The sequence below is a fragment of the Lithobates pipiens genome, unplaced genomic scaffold (assembly GCF_037356315.1).
Source record: "Lithobates pipiens isolate NorthernLeopardFrog02 unplaced genomic scaffold, aLitPip1_a1.2 Scaffold_57, whole genome shotgun sequence".
Lineage (NCBI taxonomy): Eukaryota > Metazoa > Chordata > Amphibia > Anura > Ranidae > Lithobates > Lithobates pipiens.
This window is the reverse complement of record NW_027507879.1, coordinates 1,137,028-1,159,976: the sequence shown is the minus strand read 5'-3', so window position 1 is coordinate 1,159,976 and position 22,949 is coordinate 1,137,028. Positions and strand designations below refer to the sequence as shown.

The window sequence follows — 22,949 nt, the reverse complement described above, 5'->3', positions numbered from 1 at the left end:
TTACTAAATAGTATTATGCTTCAGATGAATGGACACTGACCAAAAAAATTTAATAAAAAAAGAGGCAGGCATGAGACAAGTATTGGGAGTTTTTGGTTCTGCCATTGGTTTAGTCTCCAAAGACCAGATTGGCTTTGGAATAGTGGATGTCCATGCAGAGAAATCCTTCTTTGCAATGAAGTGTAATGTCTTTCTGACAGATGCTCATCTGTCAGGCTAGGGTGTTCAGGAGAACCTCTATGTTCAGGGACTGTGGTTGTTAGGAGTAGAAGTTGCTGATTAACATTCTGGAACCTTGGGCGATTCAGCTGGCTCTGTTGCACTGGTGTCTTACTTCAGGCTCTCCCAGAAAGGGCACAGTCTGACAATGCTAATGCAGTGGCATACATCAGAGGGATAAACAGCTAGAAAGAAAGTACTCGGGAAGAAGCAGAATTATTCTGGTCTTGGGTAGAACTTCACCTGATGTGGTTCTCTTGGCTTTCAGGTTTGACAGCAAACTGGACAAGATTATGTTCTGCATAGGAGATCTTCTGTCCATTGCAGTGAATGAACTGGTGACTCCCTGGAATCCGGTGCTTTGTTTTGTATGCCTTCCCTCCACTTCAACTCCTTCCTCACCGGTTTATATAAGATAAATGTGGAGGGTGTTTCGATGGTTCATATGGCTCATAGGCCTGACCAGGAAGAATGTGATATACAAACATTGTAGACCCCCTGGGCAGATCATTGTCTTATTATCCATGCTACTAGCTTCGACAGCATGGATGTTGAAGCCCATGTTCTTAGAAACAGGTGAGTTTCAGACTCCGATTCCTACCCTTAGCCCTGGTTCACATTGCTGTGATTTGATGTTTCAAATCGGCACCGTCCTAATCTGTGCGATGCCGGAAGGGTTCTAAAAGTTTTTGTACTACTTTTAGTGACTTCCAGTGACATCGGTGCAGAAACCCAAACAGATGTCTCTGAAATCGGGACTGATATCATGCGATTTCATTCCTGCACTCTATGTGAACCTGGGCTCAGGGGTAGAAGGTCAGCCTCCAGGAAGGAGTCCCTTCATACTTGAAAGGCTTAGTTCGCATGGTGTGAACTTCATACGTTCCATCATCTACAGTATGGCTGGAGGCAGGTTCCAGCTTTCCTTCTGTCTGGTCTGGGGATGTCCTTAACTTTGAGTGCCAGGAAAGGACAAATCTTGAGCTAGCTTTTCTTGGAAACCTGTTTTTCAGTTCTCGGTCAAAGCTTTTGCCAGGTCTTCACTCAGATTGTTCCTCTTGTGTGGCTTTAACTGGGCCCTTTTTTGGTTTTGCAGTCATCACCCTTTGGAACCCCTCCACTAGCTTCCCTTGCCACTTCTTAAATGCATGGTTGTGTTTTTGGTGGCTATTACTTCAGCTTGCAGGGTTTTGGCACTTTCCTGGTTCTTCAGGATAAGGCGCTATTGAAGCCTCAATTTCACCATCATGCCTCAAGTGACTTCTCATTTCATCTGAATGGAAACATTGTATTCCTATCCTTTTTTTCTTTTTTTTTGTTCTACGCCTCAAGTGTCCAAAAGAGCACGCGCTTTACACTTCTGATGAATTTCAAGCTGTTTTGTATTTATCTGAAGTCTACAGCTTTGTTTCGACATTGATTCCCTGCATGTTCTGCCCAATGGACCTGAAAGGGTCAGGCTCCTCCTAACTTTAAATATTTGCAGTTTGATTCTTCAGCTCGTTTCTCACGCCTCGGGGAAGGTTCCAAAGGATTTTACAGGCAGCTTTGTAATTATGTTCTGGCTTGTTTCCCCCTTCCTCGGGTTACCCATTTTGGCACATCCGATATATAGCACTGACTAAACTGTTTCCTGTGATGTACAATTAGGATTTGGGGTTTACAAGAAAAAGATCCTGCACCGTACATCACAGGAACCACCAATATCTCCTCTCTTGTGCGATGAATGTCATCGTATTGCCGTGCAGATCACATGCAAATTCAGCCATACAAACTGTATAGCTGAAATTGCATTCAACCAAAAATGGTACAGCACTTTTTTTTGGATCCCATCCATCACAATTTGCCAATTCACACTGTGATCTGCGAACAGATCTGGGGGTGTCATTAACTTTACATTGACACCCCCCAGTAGTGGTTCACAGAGCTCAGTGCGAGATGCAGAAACTGGCACCGAATCGCAGGGTTTTCTGCATTGTACTAGTATGAACCAGGACTGAGGGATCGATTATGCCTGGGTAGGAGATTTCTGCCATGTGTCCATTCACCTGAGGGTGGTAGTAATGCAGCTATGACTATTAACGCCGCTGTGACATACACTATCTGTAAAATAGTAGCATGAGAATTAAAGTAAATGTAAGCCTTTGCTAAAGGAATGTGTATTATGAATAACTGCCATGACTTTCCACCTCTTTTTGCATTTCGGTGTTGCTAAGGCCCTCTCTATATGCATTCATTGAGGGCTTCCTTTATGATAGTGACAAAAAGACTATGGGGGGTTATTTACTAAAGAAAAATGCACTTTGCACTGAAAGTAAAGTTGCTGTAGATCCGAGGGGGACATGTAAGGAAAAAGACAGCATTTTACCTTGCACATGATTGGATGATAAAATCAGCAGAGCTTCCCCTCATTTCAGATCTACCCCTTAGATTTAGAGCGAACTGCACTTCCAAGTGCACTTGCAGTGCAAAGTGGATTTGCCTTTTGTAAATAACCCCCTCATGTGTTGGTGCTTCTGGTCCCAACCATGGGTGTATGGGTGTGTGTGTGTGTGTGTGTGTGTGTGTGTGTGTGGCAGGGTGACTAAGCAGGGGGCAGTTATTTGCTATCAAGTTGAAACATCGTGGCAGAATTACCAGGAATTTGTTTAATAAGAGCAGCACTTTTTCAAATAATGTTGGCACATTTATAGGGTTGTGATGGAGTTAATATCTGTTTTGTGTTTAAAGCTGGCTGCTGTGGACAACAGGTCTTTATTCAAAAACACTTTTTGTAAAAAAAAAAAGTGATTTCTGTTCTCAAGGTGATATCCTGAACAACTTTTTTCCCCTTCCTTTGGGGAGAAGAGCTGCACCTTTTTTATAAATCGGCTTAGCTCAAACAGTAACTTTATATCATCACTTGTCCAATATTTCCTATTGTGACAGTTGAGGGGAAAAGAAAATACCAAATAAAAATTGGGCCATTTCTAATGGTGGTGTATTGTTAATATATTTCTTGTATACTACAAAGCCATGGCTGTGGACCGGGGTCCACGCTTACAAGCAAAGGCTTTCCTACTATTACAAATGTTCAGCAGCTCCTCTAATCCCCTGTTCTGCTGAACGAGAGCCACAATCCATTGCTGTACATTAATGATGGATTTCTGCCTTTCTTACATTTTAATAGGGCTGCTCTGCAGCTTTTGTACAGTTTAAAGATTTTAAGTTAATAAATAAAAAAGCACAACTGTCACATTGTGTTGGGTTTTTTTTTTTGCATTAAAGTCAAAGGTTTTTCAAACACTGCTTATTAAAACCAGCTAAAAGTTTTTTGTTTTGTTTTTTCTTTTCTTGTGTGGCTGACTTTTTGGACATTTCTGGCAGATCTTCATTGCCATTTACTCACTGTTACCAGACAAATGTGAAGTCACCCCCAGTGGAGATGGATGGCGGTTTAATATCCATCCAAACTGACAACTGTCCTTATTGAAAACCGGCCATGTCGAGAACGACAGGCTATCAGAAGAGAGGTGCTGCCATAGATATCCATTCAGCTCAGACTTTCAGTGCCTTGCAAAAGTATTCACCTCCTTAGCTTTTTACATTACAGCCTTTTTATTTCAAATTTTTTTTTTTTAAGTTCAATTATTTAATCGATCAGATCACAATAGTCTAAGTTAGTGAAGTAAAATTAGAAAAAAAAAAATTGCATAAAACTTTTTTAGAAATAAAAAAAACTGATACTCGGCATGTGCGTATGTATTCATCCCCTTTATGAAGCCCATCTCTGGCGCAACCAATTACCGTTAGAAGTCACCTGTGTGCAATCTAAGTGTCACATGATCTGTCATTACATATACATTTGGAAAGGCCCCAGAGGCTGCAACATCTCAGCATGAGGCACCACTAACCAAACACTGCCATGAAGACCGAGGAACTCTCCAAACAAGTAAGAGACAATGTTGTTGAGAATTATAAGCCAGGGTTAGGTTATATAAAAAAAAAAAAAAAAAAATCAAATCTTTGATGATCCCTAGGAGCACCATCAAATCTATCATAACCAAAGGGAAAGGACATGGCACAACAGCAAATCTGCCAAGAGATGGCCGCACACCAAAACTCAGAGGGGTCAAGGAGGGCATTAATCAGAGAGGCAGTGATGGTGAACCTTGGCACCCCAGATGTTTTGGAACTACATTTCCCATGATGCTCATGCACTCTGCAGTGTAGTTGAGCCTCATGGGAAATGTAGTTCCAAAACATCTGGGGTGCCAAGGTTCGCCATCACTGCCCTAAGGTAACCCTGGAGGAGCTGCAGTGTTCCACAGCTGAGACTGGAGTATCTGTACAATCCATAGAGCTGGCCGCTCTGCCATAAAACCCAAAAGAAAACAATTACTTTCAGCAAAAATGGCACATTTTGCGTTTGCCAAAATGTATGGCAGAAGGTGCTCTGGTCTGATGAGACTAAAATTGAACCTTTTGGCCATCAAAGAAATCGCTATGTCTGGTGCAAACCCAACACCTCACATCACCCAAAGAACACCATGCACACCGTGAAACTTGGTGGTGGCAGCATCATGCTGTGGGGATGTTTTTCAGCAGTCAAGACTGGGAAACTGGTCGGAGTTGAGGGAAAGATGGATGGTGCTAAATACAGGAATATTCTTGAGCAAAACCTGTAGCTCTCTGTGTGTGATTTGAGGCTAGGATGGAGGTTCACCTTCCAGCAGGACAATGACCCCAAACACACTGCTAAAGCAACACTTGAGTGGTTTAAGGGGAAACATGTAAATGTGTTGGACTGGCCTAGTCAAAGTCCAGACCTCAATCCAATAGAAAATCTGTTGCTGTTCACAAGCGCAAACCATCCAACTTGAAGGAGCTGGAGCAGTTTTGCAAGAAGGAATGGGGAAAAATCCCAGTGGTAAGATGTGGCAAGACTCAGAGACTTATCCAAAGCAACTTGGAGCTGTGATGGCTGCAAAAAGGGGGCTCTACAAAGTATTGACTTTAGGGGAGGTGAATAGTTATGCACATTGACTTTTTCTGTTATTTTGTCCTATTTGTTGTTTGCTTCACAATAACGAAAACAATCTTCAAAGTTGTGGGCATGTTGTGTAAATTAAATGATGCAAATCCTCAAACAATCCATGTTAAGTCCAGATTGTGAGTTAACAAAACACAAAAAAAATGCCAAGGGGGGTAAATACTTTTGCAATCTACAATACCAGCTCTGATCCTAACGCATCTGATTTTTAAAGCAGATCTTTTTCTTCAACTCTCCATCTATTAAATCTTCTGCCCTTGTTGTTTTAACTTTGGCTAGTAAAAAAAAAAAATCTTTTTTCTGCCAGTAAATTACCTTATGCAGCCCACTTCCAACTTAGAGCTGAATGGTACTTTAAGAGCTTAAAAAAAATAAACTAAACTAAAAACTTGCTAAAAGCCCTGCAAATGCTTTGTCAAAACATTCACCCTGCTCTTATACAAGCTGAAGCTCATGTGAAACAAGCCTTAGGGTTACCGTGTTTCCCCGAAAATAAGACCTAGCGTGATTGTCGGTGATGGCTGCAATATAAGCCCTAATTAAAAGGTCCTTGTAGGGCTTATTTTCGGGAAACAGGGTAGGGCTTAGATTGCAGCTATCGCCGACAATCACGCTAGGTCTTATTTTTGGGGAAACTATCATCATACACAGCCTGTGAAAAAAAAAGGAGAAAACTTCTTTAAAGTGGTAACGCCCCCCCCCCCCCCCCCCCCACCCAAACCTCCCTCAAACAATGAAGAGACACCACTCTCAACCAATACAGGAACATGCGTTAGCATTTTTATTATTGATAATTTACATTTGGATTTTTTTTTTCCTGAAACCTATTTTCTAGATCTCTTCAGAAACAACTTCAGCAGTAGCAAATAAACTTAAATAATTATTTTTTTTTATTTTTTTTTATTTCCACCATCACCACGATATATACACTTAATACAAACATTGTAAGAGCATACTTAGCACAGCGTATGTGAAACTGCATACACAGGTCTGTGGCAGGGCTGTGTCTGCGCACCCTAAAACTTATGGGAAAGTACATTTTTAAAAATAAAAAATAAATACTTCTGGTATTAAAGCATGTACAGTGAATTCCAGTGACATTTTGTGGTTTCAGATTCACAATACAGTGTATAGCTTATTGCATACCTTCCATTAAAACTCTCTCTCTGCCCAAGTAACACAAACACACCACTCTCTCCTCCTAAATTAAAACAGTTTACATTTTATATTTGTACAGCCACTGGAAAAAAAAAATTAAATAAAAACTCCTGGCTCACACGCTTAGCCTTTTGTAGTCCCAACTGCAAGCATTTGCGACCACCCTAAAAACCCCAGAAGTCTTGACAGTCATGCAAAATAACCCCCCCTCCCCCACCCCTCTGTGCTGTAACAGCCTGATTTAGCCAATTACAAGACAGTAAAAGTAAGGGCATTATTTCCCCCTATGTATGTATACCGACCCTCGTCTTACTTTACAGTGCACAACCTCTGCAAGCAATCTTTGGCTCTCAAGCTGTACAACTACAAGTCCCAACTGCCAAAGCACCCTGTAGCCTGTATAGCAACTACCAACATCTGTTCCATTTTTCTACATCATATTGTATGTTTGCCATCATCTTCCAACATGCCTACAACATTTTGTGCAGAACCTATCGCTATATAAAAGTGTAATGCGGTGAGTTTTCTTCCAATAGTCATGTTAAAGAGGCAGTAAACCCTGATGGGTTTACTTCCTCTTTGATTCCCTGCAAAGGTAAAGCATAATGGACTACTATGCATCGCATCGCATAGTAGTCCATTATGTGTCACTTACCTGACACAGGAGCCAGCGAAGTCACCGCTGTCCCCTGTAGTCCGGAGCATCCATCTTCTCGGTGGGTCTCGCAGCTCTGCCGCTGTCACTCGGCGAAGCCGTGATGACGTCACTCCCGCGAATGCGCACGGGAGCCGACACGCACGGCATCTACGTTGTTGAAGATGCCCCGCTCAGTGCGCCTGTGCGCTGTAGACAAGTGTGTTGTAAGGGTTTACAACCACTTTAAAACACGTGTTTGTGGTTTCAGGTTGGCATTTATAATACAGTCTCTATTAAGAGATTGGTCTCCTTCAAAAGACAGCCTTGAACGCAAAGTTTTAAATAGTCTGACGGTACCATCAAAGCCTCATTACAGTATATATGTAGCTTACAAACCACTACGAAAAAAAAAATACAAGTTACTTCTTATAAGATGTCCGTTCATTTACATCAGGGGTGCCCAAACTTTTGAAGAGCGGGGGCCACTTAAGCAACTTGGTAACCGGTTGCAGGCCACAATGAGCGGAGTGGGTGGATGGCATGTCCGTGAATGCAGAGCGGACACGGACGCAGCCCACGATACTTTTTGGTGGATCGTATTGGAGGTAGAACACAAGTCGGTTTATGTCTGCCACTACTTAGAAGAAGAATGGAGGGTCCAATTGGGACTGTCGGACCGACTGTGTGAAAGGGGTCCAAGGCTGCTTTCACACTGATGTGATGCTGTTTACCCGCACCACGTGTGCAACACAGTGTACCTTTTGGCTTTCCTGCAGTTTGCAATAGACTTCTATTATATTCTGCAAGTTTGGTGCACTTTCAGAAAGCTCACCAAACTCGCAGATAATAATAGAAGTCTATGGCTCAGTGCAGGTAACCCGCAGGTACACTGCTCTTCATCTGCAGATCAGTTTGAAAGCAGCCCAGTAACCATTGCAGAAAAGATATGCCCATATATACACTGTGATTTTAGTAACAAACTGACCTTTAATAACAGTTTTCTTTCTATTCTATCCCAGAGCAGGAGGTCGCGGGCCACATGTGGCCCCCGAGCCACTGGTTGGGCACCCCTGATTTACATACTAGATGGATGTGCAAGTCCACCCACAGACTGAACATTGTAAGCAGAGCAGCAAAATCCCATTTCTATATCAAAATCAATGTTTTTTTTTCCCATTGCCTGCATTAGCTCTTAGACTCGGTTCACGCTGGAACCAGCTGCGTACCGCGCAAGAACACCGTGTGTGTGTCCCCATTCTCCAAGGCCTGTGCCTGAATTCGGCCCTGAAACTGAGCCAAAGACACACAGCATTTCTGTGCAGACCACTCCGCAGTTGCCCAGGAAATATGTGAACCGGCTCCAAAGAAAGCCGGCCCCGTTATCCTGCTATGTGAATTGGATGCAAGGGAAATTCACATAGGTGTGAACCCAACCTAAAGGAAAAATTTGCCACATATTTATTTTTTAGGTTCAGAAATATAAGGTAAGTGGTTTGAAAAAAATAAAATAAAAAAAAGGTTTTTATATCCATTTTTAAAAATATCTATAGCACAGTGTATAAAAACACATTTCTAGTTTTAAAAAGAACCATTTAATAAATGATAAAAAAAAAAAAAGCTCCGAGCACTATGGGTTATAGTGTCAACCTGCAATGAAGCCGGCTTTGTCCAAACCGTCGCACAGACCCGTCTAAGGAGGGGTGAGTCTCATATCCAGCTCATTCACTTTTCTAAGTACATTTCAGCTCAAGCATTTAAGGGCTCGTTCATAACTTATCCATTGAGCTGCATTTTTTTTTTTTTTGCACGTCACATGGGCGATGTGGACAGAGTACCGCAAAAACAACTTTTTTTTTCTAGGTGTCCTGTTCATACTATACATGAGCAGTGGCCTGCAGAAAAGCCTGTCTCAATGGAACAAAAAACAGTAAAATGTGAACAGAAGCCTAAAGCTCCACCTGCTGGATAAATTGAAAACATCATGCTATTGCCTTATATGCCAGATTTATCTGGCAAAACAATAAAATGAAAAAAAAAATTTTTTTAGTACGGACCATAATAACATAATAAAGAATGTATGTATAATGCCCTTGTACATCCCCCTTAATATTGCCCAAGATTTATTTTACTTTAACCCGCTGACGCTTCCCGGCCCTTTAAGGGGTTTTAGATGTCAGGGGATGGGGCTTATGATCAGGTGATTGGCAGTCGCAAGGTCAGAAAGCTCCCGACCGTGCTTCCAGTTAGCCGTCAGCAACTGTGTCGGGGGGAGCGCGCTCAGCGCAGCGGTGTTTGGTACGCACATATGCGGCTGCTCAGTGCCAAGGCCCACTCTGGGGGAGATTTACTAAAACCGGTGCAAGCTGTGCACAGTAACCAATCAGCTTCTAGGTTTTATTAGCAAAGCCTAAATGAACAAGCTGATTGGTTACTATACACAGCTGCACCAGATTCTGTGTGCTCCAGGTTTAGTAAGGCCCCTTTCACACTGGGGCAGTGTGGGGGCGTTGGTGGTAAAGCGCCGCTATTTTTAGCGGCGGTATATGGCCGCTAGTGGGGTGGTTTTAACCCCGCTAGCGGCCGAAAAAGGGTTAAAACCACCCGCAAAGCGCCGCTTTGCCGGTGGTATAGCCGTGCTGCCCCATTGATTTCAATGGGAAGGAGCGGTGTATTCACTCATTTTCTGTATTACAATCTATCGGGGTATAACTGGACAATCCATTTAATGGCTTTATGGTAACAGACAAAAAGGTGCTGAAGAGACATCTCATGTCACAGAAAACGTAACTTTAGGGCGAGTCGACCCATCACTTTCTTCCTAAAAGTGAACTATAATTTCCGCGTTGAGAAGGCCTTTGAGAGCCGACACAATGCAGTAACCCACAGCACCTAGTCCGCTTATGTGGTTTTGGCTACAGAACACTGCTATGGGTAACTGACGTGGACAGCTCTCTTCACAGTGCTATTATCAAATCACGTCCAATAACTCCTCTAGACGTAAAAAGTGCAAACAGTAATCTGTTGTCCCCCTCCCCTCCCCTCCCCTCCCCCCCCCCGCCACTTACAATATCTATCATCAACAAAACACACATCCCTCTGCAGCCTTCATAACCATACACTTCCAGTCCTCTCTATACACTTTGTGCAATGAACCTGCTTATTCGCCATTCTCTCACCTCCATCACTACCCAGTCTCAGGTATTCGTCTACTTACCAGTCCCACCACACCTGCTTCTACCAAGTGCTGAATACAGAACCGTTTGATTACAGACTTCTGATTTGCAAATTTAAAGAAAAAAAAAACACCCCTTTTGGAAAATGCGCTAAACAGACCCACAACGACTAGCACACGCACACACATACAAAACAACAGAAAACGCCTGAGATGGAAGTGCCTTATGTAGCTGATGGTATGGGGTCCGGGCCTTTACTCTATGCACTGGCACTAAAACATTACTGGCAGGAAAGCGGGCAGAATGAACAGATGCGGTAAATTCTTATTTACACCGAGGACTTTGTGTGGTACCGGGGAGGACAGGGTTGTGTCTCCAGCTCCCTGGTAAATCCGATCTGACAACAGTCCTGCAGAATCCATGAGCAGATTGTATGAACGCTCAGCCTGTAAATGACCCAAAAAGGGTATATAATACATCTCGGAATACACTGTACTTATAACGTCTGTCATTTAGAGAGACAGCATCCGCAGATTGCCGCTGATGGTCCATGAAATGTTTATAGCTTGGGTTTTCTGCCTTTCTTTCCAGTGCAAGTAGGAAATTTTGAGGCTTTCTGGATTTCAAGCCAAGGTTCTCTGTCTAGGTTTTATCCGGGGGTAAAGCTGTGCAAGAGAAAATAAAAAAGGTAAACATGCAAAATGGTCAATGAATGTAGGACTCCATACACAAAAAGTGTTCTGTGGCCCTTAGCAACCACTCTCCCCCCCCGTCTAGGTCTAAGGTAGCCATAGATTTTATCAGATGGGTCATTAGACGTAGAGTGAAGGGGCTGCATGATGCAAGCTGAATGCATGCCGAGGTAGGCTCACACAAAACACAATCTCGGGACAATCTTCATTAGCGTTACCATCACATTGCAAAGTGTGTGGCCAACTGAACAGCTGGAACCAAACTCCAACAGACAAAGGAAAAACTTTCAGAAACCAAACTATTCAAACACGAGGCCCTTGCGATTCTAACATTAAAACGTATCTAGAAACCAAAAATGTAATATCGCAGCCTGCTGGTCCTCGGTGTGGTGGCTGCATTCATTTTATTTTTTTTTTAAGTTTCTTTTACTTTATTTTCAAATGGGTACTCTGGAAAGAACATATTTCCTTTCCATGGGTGGCTATGTCATTCCCCCACTGTATTTATCCACTTCGCATCCAGGCCAATTCTGACATTTCTCTCCGACATGTAAAATTCATATTTTTTTTGCTAGAAAATTACATAGAACCCCCAAACATTATATATGTTTTTTTTTTTAAGCAAAGATCCTAGAGAATACAATGGCGGTCGTTGCAAGTTTTTATTTCTCACGGTATTTGCGCAGCAATTTTTTGAACACGTTTTTTTCAGTAAAAGTTTCATGCCTTAAAAAAAACAAAAGAAAAACAGTAAAGTTATCCCAATTTTTTTGCATAATATGAAAGAGGAAGATACGCCGAGTAAATAGATACCCAACATGTCACGCTTCAAAATTTCACGCGCGCGTGGAATGGACGCCAAACGTTGGTATTTAAAAATCCCCATAGGCGACGCTTTACATTTTTTTACTGGTTACATCTTTTGGGTTACAGAGGAGGTCTAGGGCTAGAATTATTGCTCTCGCTCAAACGTTCGCTGCGATACCTCACATGTGTGGTTTTCATATGTGGGCGGGACTTACGTATGCGTTCGCTCCTGCGTACAAGCTCACGGGGACAGGGGAGCTTTTACATTTTTTTAGTTTTTTTCTATTGTTAATGTTATTTTTATTTTTTTAGTTTGATACTTTAAAAAAAAATTATTTTTGGATTACTTTTATTCCTATTACAAGGAATGTAAACATCCCTTGTAATAGGAATATGGCACGATTGGACCTATTTACAGTGAGATATGGGGTCACTAAGACCCCATATATCTCACCTCTGGGCTGGGAAGTCTAAAATAAAAAAAATTTAAATAAAAAGGTCCTGGCTTCCCAGCCAAATCGGCGCCGTTAATTTGAATGCAGAGGCCGGGCGTGACGTCATAACATCACGCCCAGCCTCCGAACGATCATAGAGACTCCGGGGACGATCTGGTCCGCTGGAAATCTCTATGGTATCATCCGGGGGGGCCGGTGGATCCTGTGACCGACTCACCGATGGAAGCGGTGAGTCGCTAGAAGCACCGGAGGGAGGGGGGGGGGATGTCCCCTCCCGCCGCCAGTAAGAATGATCAAGTGGCGGAATAGCCGCTATGATTGTTCTTATGGTGCAGGGAATTGCCAGCTAAAAATGCTGATATCTGAATGATGTCTGTGGCCTCAGGCATCATTCAGATATTACACCACAAAGCCCACGACGTCATATGACGTAGTATGGGCGCCAAGTGGTTAAGGAGGGAGCCATGCTATCACCATAGGATGTTCTCCTGATATGGACTGCAGACATGTCTGTATCTCTATCTTTATTACATGGAGGACAGGGCAATTGGTAGTTAATAGAAGATAGCTAAGAAGGAAGATATTCTTTGGTGCAGATCACAGGCAGTGACAAGGATGCAGCCTTTCTGGCAGGATCAACAAGTATTGTCTCCATTTTCTGAAAATGTTCAGAGCTTGGGAAAAAAAAAAAAAAAAAGAAGAAATGCAGCCACCACATCTAAGGACTGTAAACTTCAATATACAGCATTTTTGTTTTTGGGCTTACTTATTTTCTAGCGACTGAATTGTGCATTTCACCATACATGACAGGTCTATTGAATTCAAAGGAATACTTTAAAAACGGCTGCTGTCACATTAGTAGTGGAAATGTTAATCCATCTGTCTCCCAATAACCCAGCACAAGCCTTTCCGGTGCCAAAGAGAAGTATGGGAAAGACGTGCCCTTCAAGCAACTAACCTTGCGTTGCCTCCCAACACTCTTTTCACCCAAAAACATGACCCGACACACGCCTCTGTACTTAAAGTGATTAAAACCATAAAAATCAAAATGTATTACTTGCGTCTCTTTAAAATGAAAGTTTAGCCAAAATCTAACTAATGCAGGCATTACACAGTCGAATTTCGAACTAATTTTCTTTTCAAAATCAGAAAGTTTTTTTTTTTTTTTTTTCGTGATCCGATGGCGCCACCATTGATTTTCGAAATTCGGCTGACTAAGCCTTCAATTTCACCTCATGTCGCTACAGAAAATAATTTTCGTGACTAGGAATCTTCTTTTCTCTCCGTAAATTTTCTTTTCTTATAACATTTCTCGCACGATTCTCCCATCATTGATTAGAATATCGTTTGTTTTTCAAAAAATTTCCAACATGTCTGATTCCGGAAATTTGATTTCCGCACGAAAATCGGCTGTTGCTGCATTATTGGTGCGAAATTCATACGAAAACTCTTAGATACGATTTTCTAAAGAAAATTCTTTCGGAATTCGAACAGTGTATGGCCCGGCATAAGCCTACTCCCCCACCCCTATTCCAACGCTGGATACACACTATCCAATTTTCTTTCGAATTTTTTCCTTTAGATTTACCAGAACCATATAATAATAGAAGGTCAAACACTTTCAATTTGTATGCAGTCAGGCAGGCCTTTCCACTACATAGTTGAAGGTAAATCTAAAGGAAATTGAACAAAAAAAAGTTGTATAGTATGTATCCTTCTTTAGACTACTCTACCCTGTGAAAGAAAAGATGCTTATACCTACCTATTCTGAAGTCACTCTGGTCCCTCACAGGATCTCTCCAGCGGCAGCTTCAGCGAAGAGGGGATCGCAAACAATGACTGCAAATGCCTGTGCAGTGACGTCACCCATAGGCTTACTATGAGGCATCCGCGGATCCTCCTCTACACTGAAGCTGGTGCTGGGACATGATCATGTGACCGGAGCAGCTTAATAGGCAAGTATAAACATATAGAAGATAGAATAGTCTTAGAATGGGGGTGGGAGTGGGTGTCTATCTTGGCCCAACGTGATGCGTTTCGTCCCTCCCACTTGGCGTCTTTATAAGTGGGAGGGACGAAACGTGTCAAGCGGGGACCAGATGGATATTACAAACTCACTGGGTGATTGTCGTTTACATGCCCCTATGATCTTACAATGCTATAAGTGCATTTGTTTTTAACCTTTTCAATAAACCAAGCAATATTATGCTATATACACCTCTCTCTTAGTTGGTACACTTTATACCACCGCTATGGTAACCTGGTAATCGGAGAAGGAGGGGGGAGACAGTCCTATCCATTGATGCAGGATAAAGACATTGCCATTTTAAATGATATTGCTGGTGAGTGGGGACCCAGGAGGGGAGCAGAGTGGCACTGGAATCTTTACAAGCAAGAAATAACCAAGTTTGGCACTTTATCTGCATGGATAGATTTTCACTTCCGATTGCGCAGTTATGAACTTTATAATTGCACAAGCACTTTTTATATATTAGTTAATATAGGAGCCTCTCTAAGTTTTTAATATGATTTATTGTCAATACTTGAGTTAAGCTTTTAAAAGTACAAAAGCTACACAGTCTATAATGGGACACTTACCCCCAGGAGGTTCTTAGGCACATATCCTTCCTTTTCATTAAGACGCGCCCACCACCAGTCTGTCTCCGTGTCATCTTTGCGTCTCAGAATGGTGATGGCGTCACCTTCCCGGAAGGACAGCTCATCCGCATTTTGTGCTTCAAAATTCCACAGGGCATATACAAGTCCTTTGTTCATTACCCCCAGCTTCTCCTGAACACCTTCATTATAAAAAAAAACACAACACACGTTGATTAGAGGAATTCCTCTGTGGCAAGGTCAATAAATTGCTGTGTTTAGAACATTTACAGTCTCAAAATCATTGTGTTTGATGGGAGTGTTAAAGCTAAACTCCAGGTAGCTATAAAGTATTAAAATCAAACGTAGCTCAGTATTCATTAATAGATACTTCAAAACCAGAATATTTCACCCACTTCCAGTGCAGGCAAATTCTCCGTTTTCAGCGCTGTCGCACCTTGAATGACAATTGCTCCATTACGCAACACTGTACCCCAACAAAGTTTTTTTTTTTTTTTTGGTTTTCTTTTAGGTGGTATTCAATCGCACGTTTTATTATTGATATAAAAATATGCAAATAAATAATCTCTCTCGATGAAATTTGAGCCAGATTTCTTTGGTCAAAAGAATAAATAAAAATCAGTGTATATTATTTAGTATGTATAAAAATTTGTCTACAAATTATGGTATATACGAAAACAGGTCAATCCAAATGTACTGGCTGTCTATTCTTGAGGCTCTAAAATACCAGGACAGTATAAATATCACTGAAATTAACTATTTTTTGGAAAGCAGACAGTCCAAGGTATTTAGTAAGAGGCATAGAGAGTTTTGTTTTTTTAAAGTTGCCATTTTTTTAAAATGAAATTAAATAAAATTTGTTTCTCCCCACCCAAAAAGTTGTCATTTTAACAAGATATTTCTAACACACATCATAGACATACTTATAATTACACCCCAAAACACATTCTGCTACTCCTTTTGAGTACAGAGATACCACACACGTGAGACTTTTACAGCCCAGTCACATAAAGAGGCCCACAATCCAAGGAGCACCTTTAGGCTTTTGTGGAGCATAAATTACACATTTATAGCAGTCCTAGTTCCTACAAGCCAAGCAAACCTAGCCTACTGGCTGCCCCCAGGAATGAGCCTAAAGAAGGAAAGAACGATCGAGTTCCTGTGGTTCTAGAAGTGCAGTTGTTTGCAGGGGATGGTGGAGACTGCAGTCTCGCAAGAAAGCAGTCAGCAAGATGTGCAGGTGGATCAGTTCAGGCTGCAGGTAGAGACATGGTCAGCAAACAGGCAACGGATCAGTCCAGGCAACAGGCAGAAACCTGGTCAAACTGGCCAGGGATGGTACAGGCGGCAGGCAGAGACAACATTGCATTGGTGTGGCGATGATCAGGGACACCACTGCAGGCTTATATTGGTGTGGTGACACTGACTTGTGTGGCGGTGATCTAAGACAATGTAAGCGGTGTGGCGGTGATCAGGGACAAAATGACCGGTGTGGTGGTGACACTGACTGGCAGCACTGAGCTGGTGATATTGCAATGTGGTGATGGTGAGCAGAGACAATGACTGGTGGCACCAACATACAGCTATATCAGAACAGTCAGCCATTGTACATAATCATTGCTTCAGAAGTACAATGTCACCATAGTGACAAATTTACAATTTCTTTTAAAAATCCTGTGACCGAACAGGTGCAGTGTCACCATTGTACTGCTCTTGCGGGGAGGGGGGTTGGGATATTTTTTTTTGACAGTACGATTACCTATACAGTGATCATCACTGTAATAAGCAATCGATCTTGAACAGTTTGGCATCCATTTATGATGCCATTGTTAACCATTGTGAGTGCTGTGATTGGCTACACCTATCACATGGTACAGGGTCGCTGTGACTGGCCCTGTACCATGTGATCATTGACTTATCACAGAGCTCAAGTAGTAAGCAATGGCATTGTGAATGAAAGCAATTGTTTTCTACTCGACATGCGAATGCTGTGATTGGTCACAGTGCAATGGTACCAGGGCCAATCACAGTGACTTAGTACGCTGATCAGTGATCTGCTGTGTCTGGTAGAAACACTGGTCACAGATCGCACCACTGCCCCACGGGTACATCTTCCTCCCAAAATACCGCTTGTCCTGCTTGGGCGTTTGTATACAGTGGCGGAGTGTGAAGAGGTTTAAACAAGATGCTGCTTTTGAATCAAAGGTGAATGACCGTTTTATAATGCATTTGACTAAAATTACCATAAAGAAACTGTGAACATTGGATGTAGCCCTCTTCCATTTCTTCACATTTGTCAGCAGCGGTCTCCGTGTCACTGATAGTGGTGGCAAAGATGGCGGCCCCGCACTCTACCAACATCTTGCACAGGTGGACGCTGTTACAGGAAGCTGCGCAGTGTAAAGGAGTCCTGGCAGGAAGAAAGCACACAATCTCAAATCAGCAGAAAATATTTAATGAAAAACTGCTTTGGCATACACACACACACAGCAATCTGATTGTACAATCTCCACACACTTGGCAGGGGGGGGGGGGATTCCAGAATAAAGCAAAAAACTGCATTAAAACTTGTACTGTCTGCTACAATCTTTGCAGAGTTCTAGCACACCTTTCATTAAAGGTTGCTAGTTCACTTTTTTGTGGGTTGGGGGTGGAGGAGTTGAATTGCTTGTTTACAAATTGCCTTTTAAAATGATTTGCATAAGGAGGGCAGATGCTGCCAAAAAAAAAAAAAAAAGCAGAATTTTGGTTTGCCCTAGAAAGTCCACTTAAACCACTTGACCACTGGGCACTTAAAACCCCTTCCTAACCAGACCAATTTTCAGCTTTCGGTGCTCTCACACTTTGAATGACAATTACTCAGTCATGCAACACTGTACCCATATGACATTTTTGACATTTTTTTCAAACAAATAGTGATTTCTTTTGGTGGTATTTAAACAGCGCTGTTTTTTTTATTTTTTGCGCTATAAATCAAAAAAGATTGAAAATTCAGTAAAAAAAAAATAAAAAAATTTGTTTCTGTTAAAATTTATTGCACAGTGTTGCAGTGTTAGAGTATTGCACAGTGTTGCAGAGTATTGCAGTATTGCACAGAATTGGCAGAGTATTGCAGAGTATTGCACAGTGTTGGCAGAGTATTGCAGAGTATTGCACAGTGTTGGCAGAGTATAGCAGTATTGCACAGAATTGGCAGAGTATTGCACAGTGTTGGCAGAGTATTGCGCAGTGTTGGCAGAGTATTGCGCAGTGTTGGCAGAGTATTGCGCAGTGTTGGCAGAGTATTGCGCAGTGTTGGCAGAGTATTGCGCAGTGTTGGCAGAGTATTGCGCAGTGTTGGCAGAGTATTGCGCAGTGTTGGCAGAGTATTGCGCAGTGTTGCAGAGTATTGCGCAGTGTTGCAGAGTATTGGCAGAGTATTGCAGTGTTGCAGAATAGTGGCAGATTATTGCACAGTATGGGCAGAGTATTGTAGATTAAACTAAACATCCAGCCCACAGCGCTGCTGCCATCTCTATCCCTCTCCCCTCTCACTGTCCCGATCGGTACAGAGAGGGAAGGGAGGAACCGGTGTCATGACGTGACGCTGGTTTGTTTACAAGTGATCGCTCTGTCACTTGACGGAGCGATCACATGGTAAACGGCCGCTACCAGCAGCCATTTACCGTGATACCTGATGTGCGGATGTTTGTGGGCGCGTGCCCCAGGGGGCGCGTGAGAGCAAGATTCTGGGAGGACGTCCATGGACGTCTACTCAGAAAAACACAACCGCGCTGTAGCTGTCTTTTTGCTATGGCCCCCGTCGGCAAGTGGTTAAATAAACTGTACCTGACAGTAGATGTAGTACCGATTACTATGGGCTATACAGTATAAGGGATTGTCTGACGAGGTATGAACTAAATTGGCCAGGTAAGCTATTAAACTACACAGCTGCTGATATATTTTTGGAAGAGTCTAAATAGATTGTGCAATCAGATTATAAGATGTGTAGCAAACGTAATCTATTCAGCCATCTTTATCTGTTCGTTTGTCCGATAAGCACAACCTGGAGCTCTTGTGAGGTTTGTACGCTAATTTTCTGATGGGCGCAATTTGCATAATTTTAAGCACACATCACTAATTCCCACACAACAATGCATACCACCACTGTAATGTTGCTCAAGCACCAAACCTTGTATTGTGGGAAGAAGGCAAAGTGCATGTTCACTACCAGGACACGGAACAGATAAAATGTGCCCGACTTATGTGGCAAAATCCGTCAACCTGTAATATATGGTAACTTACCCAGCTGCCAGTTTTGCCCTTTTCTTTTCCAACAAGTTTGCAGCTGTTATATAAAAGAAGCATCATTCCACTAATCAGATTTCCACCCTTTATCAGAACGTGTCAGGATGGACATAAAGGCCGCCAGTGCAGTTTTTTTAATATGAAGTTTTGGGGACTGTCAAGTGAATCAATGACCTGGAAACAAGCATGGAGCCTAGCAAGTACCTCCTGGCACAAATACTTCTTTCATGCCAGTGACTCAGTGGTAAAGGATGAACACAACACCTTTAAAAGCCAAGCCATCAATGGCAGCCATCTTCTTCCTGTTTTGCCCCACTTTTATGTAACTTTTCTGTTTTGTATTAAATTACATCAGGTTATTAGTTATTATCTAGTGGCCGGTTTTGAACTACTGCAAACTTGTTTACTTAGGTAAACTGGCATCATTCGCCGCTCTCCTCGTGTTTAGTGCTAGTTAGTTCAGTCCTAGATAGCCCCTCCCCATTTCTTTCATGTTCTCTCAGTCAGTGTAAGTTATTCAAAGAGATAGGGCTGTAATGGATGTCATCATGAGTGTTATAAGTGAAATGCCTATTTCTGGTACTCTTATAGATATAAGTGCTTATCTTTTACTATCAGCTATCAACCTTAAAGGGATTGTAAAGCGATTTAAAAATAAAAATTAAAAATAACAAACATGTTATACTTACCTCCACTGTGCAGCTCGTTTTGCACAGAGTGGCCCCGAACCTGCTCTTCTGGGGTCCCTCGGCGGCTGTCTCGGCTTCCTCTCTCAGATGCTTCTCACGTTCATTTGAGCTCCCTCGCATGGTGAGAATCATCTGCGGGCGCGCTCCCGTGATACAGCCGGCAGCTATAGGCGCTCGCTGTATCACACAGCCCCGCCCCCCGGCGCTCCACGTCAGTGGATGTGATTGACAGCAGCGCGAGCCAATGGCTGCGCTGCTTTCCATCCACTCCAGCCAATCAGCGGCCAGGCTGAACGGTGGAAAGGACGTCGGGGGACGAGCGCGGGACTTTCGAGGGGTGAGGTAAGTAAAACGGGGGGGGGGGGCAGGGGGCGCGGGCGCCAGGACTGTCAGATGTTTTTTCACCTTAATGCATAGAATGCATTAAGGTGAAAAACCATTTACCTTTACAACCCCTTTAATCATACTCATTTAATCAAAATTAAGATGTCTGCCAGCTTCTCCCTTCATGTGGAACGAAACCGCAAGGGTTAAAAAGAGCAACGTCAAAAAGAAGATTGCGCCTTTTTTCGGCACCATGAGACTACACCCTAGAGGAAGAAGGGGCTGAAAACAAGAGGACCCTATATATATTACGATAGTCTGCTTTTTCCTTTTTAAGACATAACCCAGCTAAAAAGCTTATACTCCGTCACAATAATGAATATGTATAATTTGTGGTTTGTACACGCTGTCTTTCATCAAATTTTTGATTTGCTAGTAAGATATCCGGCTCATTGTTTATCAGCCGGAGTTCAGGAAATAAAATAGAGAAGTATCTGAATACTGAACTGTGTCTGCGTCAGTGTTTGACTTCAAGTGTGCACACTTATATATTGAGGATTAATTTGGCCAAAAACAGAAACAAAGGTACTGAGCGGTTCTAGTTCGGATCCAAAATAGGGCTTAGAAAAACTCATTGGGGTTGATTTACTAAAACTGGTGAGTGCAAAATCCGGTGCAGCTCTGCATGGTAGCCAATCAGCTTCCAGGTTTTTTTTTGTTTTGTTTTTTTATTGAAAAAGCTCAAGTTAGAAGCTGATTGCAAATTCTGGTGCATCTGTGCATGGTAGCCAATCAGCTAACTTGAGCTTTTTCAATAAAAAAAAAAACCAAAAACAAACAAACCTGGAAGCCGATTGGCTACCATGCAGAGCTGCACCGGATTTTGCACTCTCCAGTTTTAGTAAATCAATCCCATTCTTACACTTCAAAAAAGACTGGAAAAACATCCTCTGTACTGCAATTTGCTGAAGTAAAATTGCATTGGGTTCAACTTCTATATCTTATTAAAGAGTTAAGTTGCCTGTGGATGGTGCCAAGTCAGCAGTTGGCTTGTACAGCCCGGACAGGTTGGGTCTAAGAAGATATGTTAATGCAAACTGCCCTGGAAAAGAACTGTTCCCTTTCATGCCAGATAGAAGTAGTAAGCACTCTTGAAGTACACTGCACTTACCAGCCATCACTATCAGCGGCATTCACGTTAACACCAAAGTCAAGCAGGAATTTAACAATGTGATGATGTCCGGCACACACAGCATTGTGAAGAGGGGTAATCCCCTCATCGTTGGGCTTGCTGGGATCTTCCACCTGCATAAGGGCACAGTGTGTCATTACTAATCCCAAAGACTCTATATCTTACCCCCTATGGCGGGAGTGTCTGTACCTCATATATGATCCTCTGGACCAGGTCAAACTCCCCTTCCAGGGATGCATCAAGCAGCAGAGCCAGGGGGTTGAACTTTACACGAAGTCCATGTCCTGTGCGTTCAGAATTTGGCTTCTTCAGATTAGTGCGTTTTACCTGCAAACCAAAAAAAACAGCATGGTTAAAGCTGAACTCCAGATAGATTAAAAAATGAAATACCCTAAATCCAGTTTGGCATTCTTTATACTCCTGTAAATCAGATCGTGGGACATAAGTCTAAACCAAACAAGGCCTTACTGCTGAATATTCTAAATACTGGTGATCAACCGTTTGGACATGCTTAGAGAAGGAGAGGGCCTATGACCTCTTCTTCATGCTGCTTCTCTCAATGTCTGCTTAATTGCGATAGAGAAAGGCCATGTACTGGGTTTTGCTGTCTTCTGGCAGATTAACAGTTCATGCATATACAGATATTTAACTGCGCTGCTATGTGCTTGGATAATAATTTGGTTGGCTGCCATTTTGTTTGTTATAAACCAATTGAACTGTATTGTATGTGCAGTTTGCTCGGCCTGCAACATCACCTGGCTATCAAGAAGTGACATCTATCATGCTCAACCCAACTCTAAGGCCAGTTTCACACCAGCAGACCGATGAGGTCCGTCTGTGCGTTTTTCAGGCGGGCCTGATCGCAACACCCATTGTTCTCTATTGGGTGGTGGATGTCAGTGTGCCCTGTCATTCTCCGGCATCCAGTCTGCTAAAAACAGATGGATGAGGATATGTTCGCTATCCATCTGGCGGAATGGAGGACAGTCAGATGAAAGCGGACATGCAGTCCATCCGAATGCCCAATAGAGAACAGTGGGCTGTGTCAGTGTCCGCTTGCTCAGCAGAGAGATCCCCCGCTGAGCAGATGGATCCACTTGGATGGATTCTGCTCCTCGTGAAAGGGGCTCTTACTCTATGGTAATCAAGAGGCAGAGTGCCCCATGTGTAAATCTTTAAAGGGTTTGCGGATTTAAATTTGGCACTTAATACAATTATCCTTGTTTGGTAATTCTGTCTGCCATTAGTTCCAAAAGGGCCTTTGTGCAAGAAAATATTTTGAGTCCTTCTTTCAACTATTCCACAAGTACAAATTGGTAAAGCCGACAATACCTGAAACAAAATTTAGCTGGCCAAATTTTGACCCATATATGGGCACTGTGGTTGTATAGAAGTTGATCTACCGATCGTCTTCTGCACAACTGTACTGTCGCACTCCCCCCCCCCCCCCCCCCCGTGTGCGCGCGATCAGTGCTGCGGGCTATAGCCTGCAACGATGATCAGTGTATTCCAACGGTGGGGGGGCGGGGGTAACTGACTTGTCTAGCAGTGGTCTTGCAGTCTATAAAATCAATACCATTATAGTAGCTTGAGATGAAATGTAGCCCTTGAAGTCTTGGCATACATGGCAGTAGGAGTGGTCCCAGAACCCACCAGAAGCATGTCTAG

General features: G+C 42.7%; 1 protein-coding gene across 6 annotated transcripts in view; it reads right to left on the bottom strand.

Moving 5' to 3' along the window:
• Positions 1-6,009: 6,009 nt before the first annotated feature.
• The window catches only part of PPP1R13B (protein phosphatase 1 regulatory subunit 13B), a 198,284-nt gene continuing 181,344 nt past the window's right edge, over positions 6,010-22,949 (bottom strand). For all 6 annotated transcript variants that reach the window (XM_077467577.1, XM_077467575.1, XM_077467576.1 and 3 more), the window contains 5 exons: positions 21,471-21,608; positions 21,261-21,394; positions 17,033-17,199; positions 14,772-14,971; positions 6,010-10,884 (listed from right to left, as the gene is read on the bottom strand). In XM_077467577.1, coding sequence (XP_077323703.1) covers positions 10,843-10,884; positions 14,772-14,971; positions 17,033-17,199; positions 21,261-21,394; positions 21,471-21,608 — 681 coding nt within the window. In that variant the 3' untranslated portion in view covers positions 6,010-10,842. The remainder of the gene's footprint in view (positions 10,885-14,771; positions 14,972-17,032; positions 17,200-21,260; positions 21,395-21,470; positions 21,609-22,949) is intronic.